This window comes from Myxocyprinus asiaticus, chromosome 37 (assembly GCF_019703515.2).
Source record: "Myxocyprinus asiaticus isolate MX2 ecotype Aquarium Trade chromosome 37, UBuf_Myxa_2, whole genome shotgun sequence".
In the NCBI taxonomy this organism is placed as follows: Eukaryota; Metazoa; Chordata; class Actinopteri; order Cypriniformes; family Catostomidae; genus Myxocyprinus; species Myxocyprinus asiaticus.
In genome coordinates, this window is record NC_059380.1 from 41,274,908 (window position 1) to 41,295,393 (window position 20,486).

Consider the following 20,486-nt stretch of genomic DNA (forward strand, 5'->3'; position numbering starts at 1 on the left):
GGCTGCTATTGCACCATAATTTCCCACATGATATAGTGTGTCTATTTATGTCAATATGTCTGTCTATCAATCTATCCGTATATCTATGGACCCTTTTCACATATCCGGGTTTGCAGAGTGCAAGTAGAATCATAGTTGGGTAAACTTGAATGGTGGTGAATGGGAGAGCACAATAAATGTAATGTTTGCTCACCCGTTTGCTCCAACAGCAAAAGAAAATATCAACGATTGTGCTTTCATGGCTTTTCAAAGGAAGATAAAAATATAGAGCGCTTTGATAATAGCATTAAGAAGAGAGAAATAGGCTAAATTTTCTGTCACTCCCTCAGCAGCGGTGTAGCCTCATCGCATCTGTTGTAGCTCGATTTTTAAAACTTACTCCAAGATAATATAATACAAAGTTCAATGTTATAAATTTACACCAAATATTTTTAAAATTGAAAATATAAAAAAGTTTGCTACATTTACATTGTTAAATAAGGCGGAAACGCATCATGTCTGTGAAAAGGGTCAATTCATCTGTCCAACTATCCATCTGTCTGTTGATCTATTTGTCTGTCTAGCTATTCGTCTAGCTGTCGGTCCGTTTGTCTTTCGGTTGGTCCGTTTGTCTGTCGGTTGGTCCGTTTGTTTGTCTAGCTGTTTGTCTGTCTGTCGGTCCATTTGTCTGTCTGTTGGTCTGTCTGTCTACTCATCCATCTGTCTGTCTATTCATCTGTCTATCTATCTGTCTGTCTAGCTGTTTGTCTGTCTTTCGTTCCATTTGTCTGTCTGTTTCTTTGTCTATCTATATATCTATCCATCTGTCTGTCTAGCTGTTTGTCTGTCTGTCGGTCCGTTTAGCTGTTTGTCTGTCTGTAGGTCTGTCTAGCTGTTTTTCTGTCTGTCAATCTGTTTGTCTGTCTGTCGGTCCGTTTGTCTGTCTGTTGGTCTGTCTAGCTGTTTTTCTGTCTTGTCGATCCGTTTGTCTGTCTGTTGGTCTGTCTAGCTGTTTTTCTGTCTGTCTGTCTGTCTATTTGTCTATCTCTCTGTCTAGCTGTTTGTCTGTCTGTCGGTCCGTTTGTCTGTCTGTCTCTTTATCTGTCTATCTGTCTGTCTGTCTATCTAGCTGTTTGTCTGTCGGTCCGTTTGTCTGCCTGTCTCTTTGTCTATCTCTCTGTCTGTCTATCTATCTGTCTGTCTGTCAGCTCGTTAGTCTGTCTGTTGGTCTGTCAGTCCATTTGTCTGTCTGTCTCTTTGTCTATCTATATCTATCCATCTGTCTGCCTAGCTGTTTGTCTGTCTGTCGGTCCTTTTAGCTGTTTGTCTGTCTTTCGGTCCGTTTGTCTGTCGGTCTGTCTAGCTGTTTGTCTGTCTGTCGGTCCGTTTGTCTGTCTGTTGATCTGTCTAGCTGTTTTTCTGTCTGTCGATCCGTTTGTCTGTCTGTTGGTCTGTCTAGCTGTTTTTCTGTCTGTTGATCTGTCTAGCTGTTTGTCTGTCTGTCCGTCTGTCTCTTTGTCTATCTATCCATCTGTCTGTCTATTTGTCTATCTCTCTGTCTAGCTGTTTGTCTGTCTGTCGGTCCATTTGTCTGTCAGTCCGTCTGTCTGTCGGTCTGTCTGTCGGTCTGTCTCGCTGTTTGTCTGTCTGTCGGTCTGTCTTGCTGTTTGTCTGTCTGTCGGTCTGTCTTGTCTCTTTGTCTATCTATCTAACCATCTGTCTGTCTGTCGGTCCGTTTAGCTGTCTGTTGGTCTGTCCAGCTGTTTGTCTGTCTGTCGGTATGTTTGTCTGTCTGTCTGTCTGTCGGTCCGTTTGTCTGTCTGTCTCTTTATCTATCTATCTATCTGTCAGTCCGTTTGTCTGTCTGTCTCTTTGTCCATCTCTCTGTCTGTCTGACCGTTTGTCTATCTATCTGTCTGTCTGTCAGTCCATTTGTCTATCTATATATCTATCCATCTGTCTGTCTAGCTGTTTGTCTGTCTGTCGGTCCTTTTAGCTGTTTGTCTGTCTTTCGGTCCGTTTGTCTGTCGGTCTGTCTAGCTGTTTGTCTGTCTGTTGGTCAGTTTGTCTGTCTGTTGATCTGTCTAGCTCTTTGTCTGTCTGTCGGTCCGTTTGTCTGTCTGTTGTTCTGTCTAGCTGTTTTTCTGTCTGTCGATCCGTTTGTCTGTCTGTTGGTCCGTTTGTCTATTTTTCTGTCTGTCGATCCGTTTGTCTGTCTGTTGGTCTGTCCAGCTGTTTTTCTGTCTGTTGGTCTGTCTAGCTGTCTCTTTGTCTATCTATCTATCCATCTGTCTGTCTAGCTGTTTGTCTGTCTGTCGGTCCTTTTAGCTGTTTGTCTGTCTTTCGGTCCGTTTGTCTGTCGGTCTGTCTAGCTGTTTGTCTGTCTGTTGGTCAGTTTGTCTGTCTGTTGATCTGTCTAGCTCTTTGTCTGTCTGTCGGTCCGTTTGTCTGTCTGTTGTTCTGTCTAGCTGTTTTTCTGTCTGTCGATCCGTTTGTCTGTCTGTTGGTCCGTTTGTCTATTTTTCTGTCTGTCGATCCGTTTGTCTGTCTGTTGGTCTGTCTAGCTGTTTGTCTGTCGGTCTGTCTAGCTGTTGGTCTGTCTGTCGGTCTGTCTAGCTGTTGGTCTGTCTGTTGGTCTGTCTAGCTGTTGGTCTGTCTGTTGGTCTGTCTCGCTGTTTGTTTGTCTGTCAGTCCGTCTGTCTCTTTGTCTATCCATCTGTCTGTCCATTTGTCTATCTCTCTGTCTAGCTGTTTGTCTGTCTGTCGGTCTGTTTGTCTGTCGGTCTGTCTAGCTGTTTGTCTCTCTGTCAGTCCGTTGGTCTGTCTGTCGGTCTGTCTAGCTGTTGGTCTGTCTGTCGGTCTGTCTAGCTGTTGGTCCGTCTAGCTGTTGGTCTGTCTGTCGGTCTGTCTAGCTTTTGGTCTGTCTCGCTGTTTGCCTGTCTGTTGGTCTGTCTCGCTGTTTGTTTGTCTGTCAGTCCGTCTGTCTCTTTGTCTGTCTATCTATCTAACCATCTGTCTGTCTATTTGTCTATCTATCTCTCTGTCTAGCTGTTTGTCTGTCTGTCGGTCTGTTTAGCTGTCTGTTGGTCTGTCGGTATGTTTGTCTGTCTGTTGATCTGTCTAGCTGTTTGTCTGTCTGTCCGTCTGTCTCTTTGTCTATCTATCTATCCATCTGTCTATCTCTCTGTCTAGCTGTTTGTCTGTCTGTCGGTCTGTCTAGCTGTTTGTCTGTCTGTCAGTCCGTTGGTCTGTCTGTCGGTCTGTCTAGCTGTTGGTCTGTCTGTCAGTCCATTTGTCTGTCTGTCGGTCCGTCTAGCTGTTGGTCTGTCTGTCGGTCTGTCTAGCTGTTAGTCTGTCTGTCAGTCTGTCTAGCTTTTGGTCTGTCTTGCTGTTTGTCTGTCTGTTGGTCTGTCTCGCTGTTTGTTTGTCTGTCAGTCCGTCTGTCTCTTTGTCTATCCATCTGTCTGTCTATTTGTCTATCTCTCTGTCTAGCTGTTTGTCTGTCTGTCGGTCCGTTTGTCTGTCTAGCTGTTTGTCTGTCTGTCAGTCCGTTGGTCTGTCTGTCGGTCTGTCTAGCTGTTGGTCCGTCTGTCGGTCTGTCTAGCTGTTGGTCCGTCTGTCGGTCTGTCTAGCTGTTGGTCCGTCTAGCTGTTAGTCTGTCTGTCGGTCTGTCTAGCTGTTGGTCTGTCTGTCGAGCTGTTGGTCTGTCTGTCGAGCTGTCTAGCTTTTGATCTGTCTCGCTGTTTGTCTGTCTGTTGGTCTGTCGAGCTGTTTGTTTGTCTGTCAGTCCATCTGTCTCTTTGTCTGTCTATCTATCTAACCATCTGTCTGTCTATTTGTCTATCTCTCTCTGTCTAGCTGTTTGTCTATCTGTCGGTCCGTTTAGCTGTCTGTTGGTCTGTCTAGATGTTTGTCTGTCTGTCCGTCTGTCTCTTTGTCTATCTATCTATCCATCTGTCTGTCTATTTGTCTATCTCTCTGTCTAGCTGTTTGTCTGTGTGTCAGTCCGTTTGTCTGTCTAGCTGTATGTCTGTCAGTCAGTCCGTTTGTTTGTCTGTCTGTCTAGCTGTTGGTCTGTCTGTCGGTCTGTCTAGCTGTTGGCCTGTCTCGCCGTTTGTCTGTCTGTCGGCCTGTCTCGCTGTATGTCTGTCTGTCGGCCTGTCTCGCTGTATGTCTGTCTGTCGGCCTGTCTCGCTGTATGTCTGTCTGTCGGCCTGTCTCGCTGTATGTCTGTCTGTCGGCCTGTCTATCTATCTATCTATCTATCCATCTGTCTGTCTATTTGCTCTCTCTCTCTCTCTCTCTCTCTGTCTAGCTGTTTGTCTGTCTGTCGGTCCATTTAGCTGTCTGTTGGTCTGTCTAGCGGTACATTTGTCTGTCTGTTGGTCTGTTTAGCTGTTTGTCTGTTGGTTTGTCTAGCTGTTTGTCTGTCTGTTGGTCCGTTTGTCTATCTGTTGGTCTGTCTAGCTGTTTGTCTGTCTGTCGGTCCGTTTGTCTGTCTGTCTGTCTGTATCTATCTATCTGTCTGTCTGACTGTTTGTCTATCTATCTGTCTGTCTAGCTATTTGTCTGTCTGTCTCTGTCTATCTACCTGTCTGTCTGTCTATTGATCTATCCATCTATCTATTCATCTGTCCATTTATCTGTCTGTCTAGCTATTTGTCTGTCAGTCTGTTGTCTGTCTATCTATCTATCTGTTTATCTGCTGTCTGTCTATCTATCCGTGTCTCTGTCTGTATATCTATGATCAAACATATAAACATGTAAACAGTACATCAAGACAGAAAATACAGAAAATATCAAATAACTTTTAAACAAATGCAAGAATACAGTAAGTAGCATTGTTTCAGAGAGAGCAAAACATAAGAACCTCGTCTTGTTCCATCCAATCACACATACTCAAACTGATCCCTCATCCAAAGATTTACTCTTTTCTGAATAATCTCTACAGGCTGTTTCATGAACATCATCAGCTACAGTGTAAAATATTCAGCTGAAGCTAATGGACATCTGTATCATCATTTACAGACTCACCAGAACTCTATCAAATGCAGACGGAGTTCCTCCCCTCTGAACGTGACCGAGAACAGTGACACGTGTGTCGTAACCCAACCTCTGAACCACCAGCTGAAGTGAAAGAGAGACAGACAGGTGAACAACAACAATGAAAAAGGCACATGACAGTACAGTCATCAGATAGACTGATGCTGCTACAGACAGATATTTCAAGCTGTCTCACATCTTTAACATAGTTTGATGAGATCTGCTGGCCATGTTTGTCGATGGCTCCTTCTGCAATGATCACGATGTTCAGACGAGATCCTTTACTGCGACTCTGTCAGATCACACACACCAGTGATCAGCTGATATATTGCAGGTTTTTCAATGGCTAATACGATATCTAGAGAGCAGGACTGCCGATGACGGCACTTATGTAATTTCATTTAATGATGACAAGTGACTTGCACATAAAATTGTATTGTATAATTTACAATATGATTGCAAGCAGCAGAACCATCAAGACACGTCGCACCTCTCCCAGTCGAGCACACATGTGATCCTCCCAACCATCCTCTGGTGGAGCTTCTGGGATGAAGAGCCAATCAGCACCGGACGCAAGAGCAGACACCACCGCAAGATACCTGCAGAACCCGGGAACAGAACCAGCACCACATCAGACCCGATCAGACAGACTGAGAATGTAAATGAGTCCAGCAAACAGGACATACCCGCAGTGGCGTCCCATCACCTCCAGCACAAACGTTCTCTGATGACTGAAAACAACACACATTCATGGGCATCACACACGTTTCACATGTCTACACATGTATTCGCCAATAGCAACTTTTACTCATGTTTGGCACTTTGCGATTGATAACTCTAGGCAGTTAGTGTGTGTGTTTAAACCTTTGTGCAGTGGTCATGATGGCATCAGTAACTTCCATGATTCGATGCAGAGCAGAATCAGCGCCGATCGTCATGTCAGTCCCACAGAAATCATTATCAATGGAGCCCACGAGACCCACGATGTTCAGGTGAGTGTACTGTTGCGCCACAGAATCTGTGATTCGCCCTAAAACACAAAATACAACAAAAATCAAAAAATCAACCTGTTTCTCTGCTATTTTAAATCTAATTTCACAGTCAGACTATTGACTATCATTATAAAGTCTGCTCCACATTACATAACGTCTGACTGACATGTAAAACAACCAAGTGATGTTTAGAGGCAAGTCAATCTAAAATAAGACAAAACTCAGAGAATAAAAAGAATGACTTGCTACTAAGTGTCTCAATCAAACTGATTTGATCTGATAAACGTAACAAACTTTTGTCAAATCCAGTGACCGGTTCTTCCTCAGAAGTGCTCACTGTAGCAGTCTGGGAATGGCACACAGTAATGATAATTAACATTAACAGCTAGGTGATTCTCAAAAAACCTTAATGGTCTTAAAGGGGTCATGAAACAGTCATAGTTTAGTAATAAATGAACATTTTCCACCCTATTTTTTTGCGCTCTCTCTGAAAAGCTTGGGTTTGGCCACAGCGTCTCTTTTTAACTTCAATGTAAACGCCCACTGTTCTGATTGGCTAACATCGTATAGCCCCACAAATACAGTCATATTTGAAACTCAGTCAGAAGAGAATATAAAGCAAAATTTCACGGTTTACAAATAACACACATCAAACAAATAGCATCCGAATATATTATACTGTACATCAAATAGTCATGACATATAAAATATTCATGAATGAAACGGTTTATTCATGTTTTTGCGTTAAGTCCAAGTGTTTTTTAACAGCCCCATCCTTCAATAACAGTTCCTTTGCAAAGCTTGAATCATATTATGACTGGCTCAAAAGCAGACAACGCACATACATAGTCATAGCACGATGAATAGACAAACACACAGGTGCACTGAGGCGCAGATCGCCGGAAACGTATCCAAACGATCAAAGACATCCAGCTAGTCCATGTTTACACCAACATACACCAACGATTAAAAACAGCGCAGATGGGCGAAAGAACAGTATGTTGAGCAGTTTGTGTTCAGCGCAGCAAGAATGAATCTCCACTTCCGAGCATAGGTGGAAAGTAACGAATTACAACTACTCTCGTTTAGGGCTGAAACAATTAGTCGGCGTTATCGAAAAACATCGACAATAAAAAACTGTTGACAAAATTTTTTATTGTTGAATAGTCGTTTGATCTCATTTAATGTAACATGAGATCGCATTAAACTCTAATGATGACATGCGAGAGCAGCACTGCAGTTCAGTGAAAAAATACACTTATATACAAAATACACTTATATTTAAGATACATTCTCTTACAGCAAGTCTAAATATCTTATATGTTGCTTCTCAAGTAAATGTATCTTGTTTTAAGGATTTTTAGATTATTTTAAATGGAAAACAAGACAAAAACACTTGATAAAAAGAGGATTAATAAAACTTCATAAAAAGTATTTTCTTTAATTCAGTGAATGTCATTTAGAGGTATTTTTAAAAGATGATTTTGTCCTCTTTATTGTTAGTAAGCACATTTAATACAACCTTTTAAGTCGGGGCACAAGCTGAATAATCGCTTAAGAGCTAATGATTAATCGTTGCAATAATCGCCGAATAGTCAAATAATCGTTCTAATAATCGTTAGATTAGTTGATTATCAAAATAATCGTTAGTTGCAGCACTACTCTCATTACAGTCCTTGAGCAAATTGTTCAAATTTTTCTACTTTTTTAAAAAAGTATAAATAATAGTACTTTTACTTGAGTTGATTAAAAATGAAGTATTCAACTTCACTACAATTATTTTTCACCACAATTACAAAAGTACAAAGAAATATGTAATATTTCTGAATTTTTGGGAATAAGAAAGTTATAAGCGCTAAATCTGTTTATAAACTAAAACATGCTGTGCATGGCATGACGGAAGCCCGCAGGGCACAGCAGCTTGCATAAACTGCCACTGGTGTCCTCTCTTCTCTCGCTTCTCCAAGACTTTCTGACCTGTCACTATACAACAGGGCTAGTCAACTGGCGGCCCGCTAATCATCTTTGTCTGGCCCTCTGACTGATTTTTGATCAAACTGTCTCACCATCTGAAATACCAGCGTTCATAGGCGTGAGCCTCAGCAATCAGTGGCGAGTTTAACAACGGTCACTGGCACGTGCAACAGCATTCATCCGTCATCAGTTGGGCGGACCGGAGCGCGCTTATATGCTTTCTGGTGATAGTTTAGTTATACTGCTTTGCTAAAGATGGATTGCACCGTTTAGGTGAGCATTTTTAATCAAATGTATTTATATAAAATTGTTAGCTGTGTGGAGTGCGGTCAAATCTACAAATGTAAAAAATCATCACCGCAGTTGTGACAGAAATGTTGTCAGCACATGTGCACATTAGGCAACAAAAGCAATCTATTATGAAAACTGAACGTTCAAAGAAAATCCACTGAAAAGTTTGCTATTATTCACTATTCCTGAAGTGTCAAACGATCGTGTCTCATCTGTTCAGGGACTGTAGGGCTTGGAAAAAATGATAATGTGAAACTGAATCTGCAAATATCCTGGTTATATTTGGTTCTATACAGCTGTGAGTCAGCCCTCTCAATCACGAACAGCATCAACTCCGTTTGTTCTTCTTTTCCGTATGATAATCTACACAAAAATCTGGCTCCAGCACTCACTATTGTGTGCAAATTCACAATATTTGCAGGACTAATTTTTCCCTCACTGAATAGGATGATACTTTATAGAGAAACTGGAAGAATAGTCATTTTATCTCTCTTTTTTCCAAAACAATAAATACATTTAAATGCAGTCTTAAGTAAACATGACATTTTTATATGACTACTGTTTTCATATGTGGGTTGATATTATGAGAGGGCTTTAGCAGGTCAGAATGTTTCTCCTCAGTTTTAATAATTTATAAACAATAGCCCTAAAATGTTAAAATTATTATGTGTTTTTTTTTTGTTGTTTTTTTTTTTTCCCCAAAGTTGATAGAAAATTATTTGTTAGTTAAGAGTATAAGTCATGTTTGTTCTTCAGCCAAATCTTATTAAGTAATTTATGGCCAGACCTTAAATTATAATTCAATATACAGCAAACCCTGTGACTATATTAATATGAAGAAATGCACAGTATTAAAGGTGTTTTTTAAGTAACAAGTTACTTGCGATGAAAGTGTTAGCTAAGATAAATACGGAACAAAATTTGGCCCCCTGCAAGGAAGTAGTTGAAGAGCCCTGCGATACAAGAACTGTAATACTGTGATTTTCTGCATATTTCATTTTATTCTGGAAAGGAGCCGTTCAATCAGGAACGAGGGAACCATCTGAACACGTTTAACCATGATCAAGCTTGTTTTTAAAGTAGGCAATGTTTTAACTGTGTCAAACATTAACACAATGTAGTTTGACATATGTGGGGATATCTTGTTTACTTGCTACTATATGTCTAAAACAAACTTTTAAATACTGTAGAAAGATACAGTGCCAAGTGTTGGAAATTAATGGGGACTTGGGGCAAAAATATCCCCGAAATTCAAAATATGGGGGCAAAAAATGCCCACGCAATGAGTTCCTCTGTTTTATTAATAATATCTGATATAGTCACAATTACATACATTGCGATCTTCTTTTGACATTTCACTGAACATTATTGTTTGCCCCCCATCCGGTTCCTCGCACCATCGAGTGCACAGATGGGCTCTCTGCTTCTATCAATCCGCATCAGTCCGCATTCAGCCTGAATCCTGAGTGTGACGAGGAGGAGGGCGTGGCCGGGCCGTGAGGATGCAGGCCTGGCACTGAATTGTCCTAATCAGCCAGGAGGGGGATAAAGACGAGCCAGAGGCGCCAGTTCAAGAGAGAGAGACACACACACAGCCACTGTGTGTGTGTGTGTGTGTGTGTTTGTGTTTGTTTAAGTTGATTTATGTCATTAAATTTATGCTGACTGTTCTGCCGGTTCCCGCCTCCTCCTTACCCATCCTGAACCCGTTACAAGTATGTTAACTTAATAGCCAAAATACTTGGACATACGTGAATGAGAATAAACCTGAAATAGGAATGTGTTTCAGTCACAATGCACTTTATGTAGTTTAGAGACGATTTAGAGACATTTAGAATGTTACAAATGGCTATTTCTATTTAAATAAATGTTTCTGTTTGTCCAAGAATCCTCTTGCAGCAATGTAGGAGTTGATAACAGTTTGCTTAATCTCATTCCATATCTGGATAATTGCTGCAATATTATAGAGGATAAATTCCTCCTCCATGATATTGCATTATATTAGTTTTGTACAGTATGTTAACTTAATAGCCAAAATACTTGGACATACAGTACATGAATGAGAATAAACCTGAAATAAGAAAGTGTTTCAGTCACAATGCACTTTATGTAGTTTAGAGACGATTTAGAGACATTTAGATTGTTACAAATGGCTATTTCTATTTAAATAAATGTTTCTGTTTGTCCAAGAATCCTCTTGCAGCAATGCAGGTCTTTGGTATTTAGAAGCTGCTAGTTTAGGACCTGTGAGGAGTCTGTTTCTCAAACTAGAGACTGTGATTGACTTGTCTTTTTGTTGTGCATCATATAAACAGCACACCAGTGGGCAGGGCCAAGGGTGCGATGACACATCTTATGGGGCATGTAAATACATCTGAGCAATGTCTTGTGATGCCACAAACACAGTTTTGAAAATGGGACGTTTCAGCAGGGTGGGAACTATAAATGCTCTTTGTAGACTGGGGAGGGAGTTTTGAGTTCTGAAATTTACAGTATGTTTTTATAGTACAGTTAAATCTTATATGTCTAAATATCAAGGAAAATTTGATTTTCCACTTCATGACCCATTTAAATGTATGCAAACAAATTTTTATGCAAAATATAGTTTCCTATTTTGTATTCTCTTGACAGGTTTTGTAAGAATTACCCAGCCAATCAGATTGAAGCTTGTGATTTTGAGAAAGCTCTGCCATTAGAGCTGGGTATTGATACAGACCTCCAGATCTGATTTTGTTTCACAAGCGCTCGATTTTATATCGATTGATTTGGGTCTATTTCAGTTATAATGTCCATTTTGCTAACATTGAAGAAGTTCACTCTCAGCTAATGCTGTTAATTATACAGTGCACCTTCTAAACTTCTAGGTAACACTTCTAGGTACAATTATAAAATATTAGTTTTACAATTACATTTTCATCATCATTTTTTTTTTTCATATTGGTCACATTTTAGCTTTTGAAAAATTTTCAAATTCAGAGTATTCCATCAATAAATGTCTTGAAATTGCAAATATTATATTGCATACATATTTCTTACATGCATGATTTTTACTATTAAAAATATTTACATTGATATGTAGAACACAAGATAAATCGGTACCGTTTCTTTAAGACTACCGGCATCAGCCAGTGAGCACGTTAATGAGAGAAGATGCGATTCTTTAGCGCATCCGTGTGTGATTCAAATAAAATGTGTCTATTTTTGTTGTTTTCAATCAACAGCTGACTGTAAACTGCTGAACTTCTTCGCTTTAGTCTTACAAACTAGTCTTTCAAAGCTAAAATGTAAAATCAAATCATTTCTGCACCAGTACTGTTAGCAATTGCAAAAATAATTTTTTGCATGCATCTTTAATCACATCTTACCTTGTGTCACCAGCTGTGCCAGCAGGTCGCTCCACTCACTACGGAAGATGTTTGCTCCCGTCAGACTGCCATCTCCTCCACACACGCATAGATTTGTAATGCCGCGCTGGACCAGGTGAAATGCTGCCGCTAGACGCCCCTCTCGCGTGGTGAAGGCCTTACAGCGGGCACTGCCAATGATTGTGCCACCCTGACATCAATGACACTTCATTAGATGGAGAGATTTTATAACACATGGGCTGTGTTCAGAACAACACACTTTTACATTACTCATACTATAATGTCACAATGGCTTAATTGTCTTCATGCAAAATGTAATTTCTTGGGAGTCACGTGACGCCATGCGAGGAGCGGACGTGTGATCGGTGAGCTCTACGCACTTTGCTAGTTTTAATAATATTTGTGTCATAAACCAGTGAGATTCGATACACTCTGATTCTTGACTGTTCTAGGAAGACAATGTCAAAGAATTCAAAATCCTCAAGCTCTGGAGATATTAAAAGACACTTACGTGCTCGGGCTGATTCCCCGGAGCAACAGGCCGAAAGCCCCGGACTCAATTTGGACAGTGAACTGAAAGAAATACGGCTTGAATTGATGAATGTGTCTGCAATGCTGACGAAGGTCATTGCAGACTTGCTGTAATACGTCGATTGATCACTTCCATGGAGATGAAATTCTCAAGAGTTGGTTACAAGATTGTCGGACGTCGAGAGACGGATCGATTATCTGGAGTAATCGGAGAGGGAATTAGCTGCTAACACACTAGCGACCAAGACAGACTTGGAACGCGTTTGGGAAAAGTTGGAAGACCTTGAGAATTGTAATCGGCAAAACAATGTCCAAATTGTTGGAATTCTTGAGCATGAAGAAGGCCGAGATATGGTGAAATTCCTAGACAGGCTCTTCCCGAGTCTGCTTGACATAACAGGCCATAAGCTGGAAATCGAGCGAGCTCACAGAGTGCCGCCTCGGAGATCCGCTGAGGGAGACAGGCCCCAATCAATTCTGGCCAAATTTCTGAGATCATCCAATAAAGATCTCGTGTTACATGAGGTGAGGAGTAAAGGAAAGCTTTCTTGGAAGAACCACAGCATTTTCTTTTTCCCAGACTTTGTGAATTTGACGAGAGAAACATGATCGATTCAAGGAACGAAAGAAACTCTTACATCAATGGAAGGTCGCTTATGCACTGATGTTCGTGGCCAAATTAAGAATACATAATAAGGATGGCCGTAAAATATTTACATGCCCACAGCAAGCGATATCCTTCATAAAGACATTGGAGTGAGTAAGCCATTTAGTGATTTTCATGTTGCCGCCAAGTGGACCTGTCTCGCTGAACATACACTCGACTGTCTGAGGAAACTGGGCGCCTTTTTTGTTTATTTTTGTGCTGGTTCCGTCTAGCGGCTGGAGTTTGTTTTGTGTAATATAATTTCCTCGGGACAGCTTGTGGATGAATCTGCTTGTTTTGGGTGCTTATGCCTCCTGTTGGCTGGAGTTGGTTTATGCAATATTTCTTGCAGGACATTGGAGTGTGTTTGACTGCCATTTTCTTTTTTTTTTAGCTTGTTCCGCTAGAGGCTAGAGCTTGTTTTGTGGAGGCACACACCTTCAAGACAATTAAGTGGATGAATCTACATGTTTTTTGTGTTTATTTTGCTTATGGGCTGGAGTTTGTATCATAGATTTTCTTCTGTTGTGTAATTCTGTTTTACAAATTTTTGTATAGAAACACCCGACTACAGCAATCCGACGGGAAAATTTTCACGGGGACTCTCGTAGGCGTACATGGACTGTTAGAGTTTAGAGGGATGGAATCCGGTCGCTGCCATCTCACTTGACGCAGAAAAGGCATTTGATATGGTAGAATGGGATTATCTTTTTAAATATACAGGTTCGGGAATACTTTTATTGGAAGGATTAAGTTACTTTATAGACACCCGGTAGCAGCGGTACAAACAAATGGATTAATTTCAGATCATTTTACTCTGGATAGGGGCACCAAAATAATACTATTTTGTCGCAGAAAGTGGAGTTTTGGTTATTCAGGGCAAGACAGTCATACTTTGAGTCGGGGGACAAAGCTGGGAAGCTTTTGGCTAGATATATAAAGCAGAGAGAGTCTTTTTCTACCATTCCCTCAGTGAAATCTGCTGGTGGTGAAATATTTACCTCAGCCATTGATATTAATAATGCTTTTAAAGAATTCTATCTTGATCTCTATAGTTCCACATCTTCGTCTGCTGATGAGGATATTAGAAACTTTGTGGAACCATTAGATCTTCCTAAACTGACGACTGAGCAAAAAAACGCTCTTGATTCTGAGATAACCTTGGAGGAGCTTAACGAGGTAATTAAGTCCTTACCTACTGGCAAGGCTCCGGGGCCAGATGGTTTTGCCGCTGAATTGTTTAGATCCTATGCTACAGAACTAGCCCCACTTTTGTTAGAAGTTTATACTAAATCATTAAAGAATGGAAAGCTTCCTCCAACCATGACACAAGCCCGGATCAGTCTGATTCTTAAAAAGGACAAAGATCCAAGCGAGTGTAAAAGTTACCGTCCAATTTCCCTGATCCAGCTAGACGATAAATATCGTCAAACATTCTGGCTAACCGATTAAGTTAAGTTATGACATCTCTTATACATATAGATCAGGTGGGGTTTATTTGGGGCCGTAACTCTTCTGATAACATCAGGCGTCTCATCAATATCATGTGGTCAGTGGCGAATGATCAGTCTCCGGTCGCTGCCATCTCACTTGATGCTGAAAAGGCGTTTGATATGGTAGAATGGGATTATCTTTTTAAGATTTTGGAAAGGTATGGGTTCGGGAATACATTTATTGGTTGGATTAAGTTACTTTATAGACACCCTGTAGCAGCAGTACAAACAAATGGATTAATTTCAGATTATTTTACTCTGAATAGGGGCACTCGACAGGGTTGCCCTCTTTCCCCATTATTGTTCTGTCTTGCCCTGGAACCATTAGCAGCCGCGATAAGAAAGGAGGATGATTTTCCAGGGGTGGTGGCGGGAGGTGTGGCACATAAGCAGATGATATTTTATTATTTGTCTCTGACCCCACTAGATCTATGCCTTGCCTCCACAGAATTATCAATTGCTTTTCTAAGTTCTCAGGATACAGAGTTAAGTGGTCTAAATCCGAAGCTTTGGTGCTGACAGCGTACTGTCCAGTAACGGTTTTTCAGCCGGGCACTTTCCAGTGGCCCAAACAGGGCATTAAGTATTTGGGAATTTTATTCCCAGCAAATTTGTGTCATTTGAGTTAGAGTTAATTTTGACCCTTTAATAAAAATGTTTGAGCGATGTGGATAGATGGGCTCCATTAAATTTATCGATGATTGGGAAGGTTAATGTTATTAAAATGAACTGTTTTCCAAAATTCAACTACCTGCTTCAGTCTCTCCCCGTAGATGTCCCCCTCTCTTATTTCAAGCAATTTGATAGCATAGTGAAGTCCTTTATTTGGAATGGAAAGCATCCCAGACTACATTTCAATCAGTTACATAGGCTGATTGACAAAGGTGGGCTAGGCCTACCCAAGATTTTGTTTTATTATTATGCGTTCAGTCTCAGACATTTGGCTCATTGGTCGCTTCCACCTGAGAGAGCCCCTCCCTGGTTTTGTATTGAACAGGAAGTTCTTGCCCCTATTTCACCATTGCAAAGCCTTTCTATCAAACTAACTGGAAAAGTTAAGTTGCACCCCGTTATCTTGCATTTACACTCGATATGGACAAAAGTGTCCAGAGTGTTTAATTCGGCCATTTATTTAAATGTTGCCTCGAGCATATGGCAGAACCCTAAATTATGTATTAATAAGTCCCCTTTCTGCTGGTCAGAGTGGATTCTCAACTCAAACTTTATATATAGACCACATTTATAAACAACAGGAGTTTTTACAATACACAATTCAATCACAACATAATATGCATAATATACCCTTATATAAATACTAATAAATACCTGAGCCTAAAATCTATATCCATAATTAAAATGTATTCAAAAGCTAATGAATAAAAATGTGTTTTTAAAGCAGATTTAAAAAGGCAGAGTGTCGGAGCTGTCCTGATATGAAGTGGAAGCTTGTTCCTGAGTTTGGGGCCTACAATAGCAAACGCACGATCGCCCTTCAATTTGTAGCGACAACGAGGAACTTTCAGCAGAAGTTGGTCAGCTGACCTAAGTGCTCTAGTAGGAGAGTAAGGGACAAGAAGGTCACAGAGATATTGAGGTGCGTGACCAGATAGAGCTTTGTATACATAGAGCAGATTTTTAAAATCTATCCTCTATTTTATGGCGAGCCAGGGATGCTAATACAGGTGTAATGTGGTCAAACTTTCTAGACCCTGTAAAGAGCCTAGCGGCTGCATTCTGAACCAACTGTAAATGGGACAAGGCAGTTTGAGGCAGTCCGGTATACAGTGAGTTGCAGTAATCTAACCTTGATGATATTAGCAAGTGAATCACAATCTCTAGATCTGATTTAGATAGAAAATGTTTTACTTTTGCAATTGATCTCAGATGGAAAAAGCAGCTCTTAACAACAGCACTGATCTGTCTATTTAAAAGTAGTGATGAGTCCAAGATCACTCCAAGACTCCTTGCATCTTGCACATTTAACGACAGCAGACCTAGCTGGTTGACTAGTCCAGGTAAAGAGGACTTGGAGGGGCTGAGAATCAGAACTTCAATTTTGCTTTCATTTAACTGTAAGAAATTGCCAGCCAGCACTTTATGCAATTTATGGCATTCTCTATTGATGATTTTTTGTCAAAGCATGCTGGAAAATAAAATTGAGTGTCGTCAGCATTGCAATGATAAGACATGCCATATCTCTGAAAAACTTGAGTTAACAGAAAACGTTCTTCCTTTCAAATAAGAGGCAAACCACTGAAGGGCTGATTCCGTTTTTTATGTTGTGTTTGTATGTTTCATGTTTGAAATCAATAAAATTGTTAATAACAAAACAATTTAATTTCTTTTTTTGTGTTTTTGGGGGTGAAATATGACCAGAATACAATCTTGACAGGTTTTGTGAGGTTTTTAATGACATTTTTATACTGAATTGGACTAAATATGCAAACTATTTATTACTGAGATAACAAATGGACATCACTCACTGAATTAATCATGCCATGAGGTGTTGTGGCAACACTGAAGCACACTATTCTGTAAATGTTTATTAGTACATAATGTTTTCACTTTACTTTACATATACTTTGCAGTAAGTAGTACACTGTATAATGTAACTGGTGTAATGACCCATGAGTCTGTACGTGATAACAGAGCTGAGGGTCACCGCTGTAATCTCAGAGATTTAATCTCCTCTCTAAACACAGATGCTTTAATCTCAATCCTGTTTCCTGCTACTGTCAGTTTAAACATGCACAATGACACAGCAAAGGATGTTAGACAAAGATCTCCATGTTTCCTGCTCAAACAGCGGAAACTGACTGTACACACATGATAACTTTGAGAAGTCAACATTACAATTAAAATGTATCTATTTTAATTTCTTAACATTTTTGACCAATGAATTTCAATGGCATTTCCAGTCATTTAAGATGACTGTGTAAAGATTTGTAAAAATCATTTTACAGTAATTGCACTCAAAAAGAGCAATGTCAAGCTGATGAAACGGAGCGAGAGGACCTAGAAAAAAATAATTATATTACTTAAAGCAATAGTTCACCCAAAAATTACAATTCTCTCATCATTTACTCACCCTCATGCCATCCCTTTCTTTCTTCTGCAGAACACAAATGAAGAAATTTATAAAAGTAATCCATAAGACTCCAGTGGTTTAATCCATGTCTTCAGAAGTGATATGATAGGTGTGGGTGAGAAACAGATCAATATTTAAGTCCTTTTTTTTTTTTTTACTAGAAATTTTACACCCTGCCCAGTAGGTGGCGAAATGCATGAAGAATGCTAATCACCATAAACAAAAGAAGAAGAATGTGAAATTCATCTGTTTCTCACCCACACTTATCATATCACTTCTGAAGACATGTATTTAACCATTGCAGTCTTATGGATTACTTTTATGATGCCTTTATGTGATTTTTGGCACTTCAAAGTTCTGGTCACCATTCACTTGTATTGTATGGACCTACAGAGCTGAAATATTCTTCTAAAAATCTTCATTTGTGTTCTGCAGAAGAAAATAAGTCATACACAAATGGGATGGCATGAGGGAGAGTAAATGATGAGATAATTTTCATTTTTGGGTGAACTATCCCTTTAAATCAATAAAATTATCTGATATTTTTGATAGTTCCAAATGTTACATTAAAAAAATAGTCTTTATAATCTTTCACCAAAATGTAACATAATAATTACTTGCCCTACCTCTAAAAAGACTTTCCATTTCCACTGAAATCACAAAGCCCTCTTATTTATATATAAAAAAATAAAATGTATCCCCTTTTTTCCCAATCTGGAATGCCCAATTCCCACTACTTAGTAGGTCCTCGTGGTGGCATGGTTACTCACCTCAATCCGGGTGGCAGAGGATAAGTCTCAGTTGTCTCCGCTTCTGAGACCGTCAATCCGTGCATCTTATCACGTGACTCGTTGTGCATGACACCGCGGAGACTCACAGCATGTGGAGACTCATGCTACTCTCCATGATCCACACACAACTTACCACACGCCCCATTGAGAGCGAGAACCACTAATCACAACCAGGTTACCCCATGTGACTCTACCCTCCCTAGCAACCGGCTGGAGTCACTCAGCACGCCCTGGATTCGAACTCGCGACTCCAGGCGTGATAGTCAGCGTCAATACTTGCTGAGATACCCAGGCCCCCAGAAGTCCTCTTATTTTTAACTCCTCCCCTCTAACTGCCATTCTGGTGTGAAATGCCCACCTTTCACAACCCAATCAACATCCATGGATAAAATCTGGATAAAGCTCCGCCTCATTTTTCTGTTTTACTCAGAAATATGTCACACTGTGGAAGTAAAATAAACAGGTCGCAAATGCCACTTCATATGGACTTTAAATCACACCATCTTGATAGCTCAGTAAATACACGCGACATAAACATTTATAAAACTCTCGTACTCACAAGCTGAATGATGTTTGTGACACTCTGCCAGTTGGCGAGTTTGATGTGGTCACCTCCATCTACCAAGCCTTGATAACCCTGTAAAATCATCAATCAGAGCTTCAGTATCACAGAACAACACAACTGTGACTCCGGTGTAATTGGAACATTTCTTACCTCATATATAAGGTAAACTTTGGCGCCCACATAGATGCCCATACGTGTTACAGCACGAACGGCCGCATTCATACCTGCAGAAAAATCACACACACAAATCATTGTGCATTTCAATATGTTCTATGCTAATGACCGGTGTAAGATAACCAGCTTGCAATGCATCTAAAAGTGAGATTTTCTCTATTTATTTTTGATGCAACAATTACAGCTAAATGCATTGCCCCCTGTCTGTAGATGCAAAGCAAAATGCATTTACTGCTCATGCATGTTTTTCTCTGGCATTTCCATATGTACGTTCATTTGGAAACAACAGCCTGAGCAAAAAAAAAAAAAAAAAAAAAAAAAAAAAAAAAAAAAATGCATAACTGGATCACATGAAACATGCATGGACACTATACAGTGGTCATGACACAAACTGCTCCTGAGCTGATCAAATAAGTTGCATAACACTCACTGTTTGCATTACTCATGCTCTCTCTCTCTCTATATATATATATTTATTCTCCCATGAAATAGAATCGAACACAGAAAATGCACACTAAGCTATAACTCTTTCTTGCATAACTCTGGATAAGTTACACATGAAACTTTGCAGTAAATCATTAAATGCATTGTAGCATAGAGATGTCAGTGTGTTTGAATTGCAATGAATGCCTCAGCAACAGGTAGTGAGAGACACGCGGGCTGTGCTCAATACATACAGAGATCACTATCAATGCAGCATTTTTAGGGAATCATATGCACGTTCCCATGATGCCTAAAAAATACTGCTGATTTCAAACGCGTTAGCAACGACAATGGTGCACGCGCTCGCGTTTCGAACGCGTCTATGCTGCCCAAAATGTCAAAGTAGGCATCTCACAGCCACAGTCAGATTTTCCTGTGAGAGTGAGACTTGTCTATATTTGGTCGGATCATGTACTATATTATTTTAATTCATCTTAATTTTACCTTGAGCATCTCCTCCGCTTGTGAGAACAGCAATGGCTTTCCCCGCGCCGCTCATCCGCAGCTTCTCAAAGTCTACATGCATGATGAAATATCACAGATATGAACCTCCAAAAAGCGGTAAATACGGGTTTTTCCTGCGCACTGATTCCTAAGAAAGCTTCCTTCTCATTAACTGCACGTAGCACACAGAGCACAGAATTGTATCGGCGGCGCGCACACGTACTCGTGTCTTGCGCCGCCTCCTGTTTGTTCTGCGCGTTCATGTGAAGAATAACCTCGAGCTAGACTTTTGTGGTTGTTTTTAAATAATGCGGAATAAAAAACATCTCATTATCTACTTTATTATAACCAGCACAATTAACCCTTGTGCACTGTTCGTTTTAGATTCACACTTATATTGTTCGGAGTCAAATTTGACAGAAAACAATAAACATGTTTTATGCTATTTAGATATTATCTTCCTTTAAATTTCTCAATCTCACAATTTATTTGGATATGCAAATAAGCACATTTATGTTAATTTCATGTAAAGAAAATAAAAAATACACTTCTGTAAGTTTAAACATTAAGAAAAAAAGAGAAAGTGTCATGTATTGGAGAAGATTGCTGCCATCTGGTGCAAAAAAA

At 40.0% G+C, this 20,486-nt stretch overlaps 1 protein-coding gene across 1 annotated transcript in view; it reads right to left on the reverse strand.

Moving 5' to 3' along the window:
• The window catches only part of LOC127428188 (ATP-dependent 6-phosphofructokinase, liver type-like), a 33,571-nt gene extending 13,507 nt beyond the window's left edge, over window positions 1-20,064 (reverse strand). Inside the window, exons 1-9 of the mRNA XM_051676362.1 lie at window positions 19,860-20,064; window positions 18,909-18,982; window positions 18,753-18,830; window positions 11,645-11,834; window positions 5,887-6,052; window positions 5,709-5,753; window positions 5,513-5,621; window positions 5,219-5,314; window positions 5,014-5,106 (exon numbers count right to left, since the gene is read on the reverse strand). Of these exons, the coding sequence (XP_051532322.1) occupies window positions 5,014-5,106; window positions 5,219-5,314; window positions 5,513-5,621; window positions 5,709-5,753; window positions 5,887-6,052; window positions 11,645-11,834; window positions 18,753-18,830; window positions 18,909-18,982; window positions 19,860-19,941 (933 nt within the window). The 5' untranslated portion in view covers window positions 19,942-20,064. The remainder of the gene's footprint in view (window positions 1-5,013; window positions 5,107-5,218; window positions 5,315-5,512; window positions 5,622-5,708; window positions 5,754-5,886; window positions 6,053-11,644; window positions 11,835-18,752; window positions 18,831-18,908; window positions 18,983-19,859) is intronic.
• Between the last annotated feature and the right edge of the window lie 422 nt (window positions 20,065-20,486).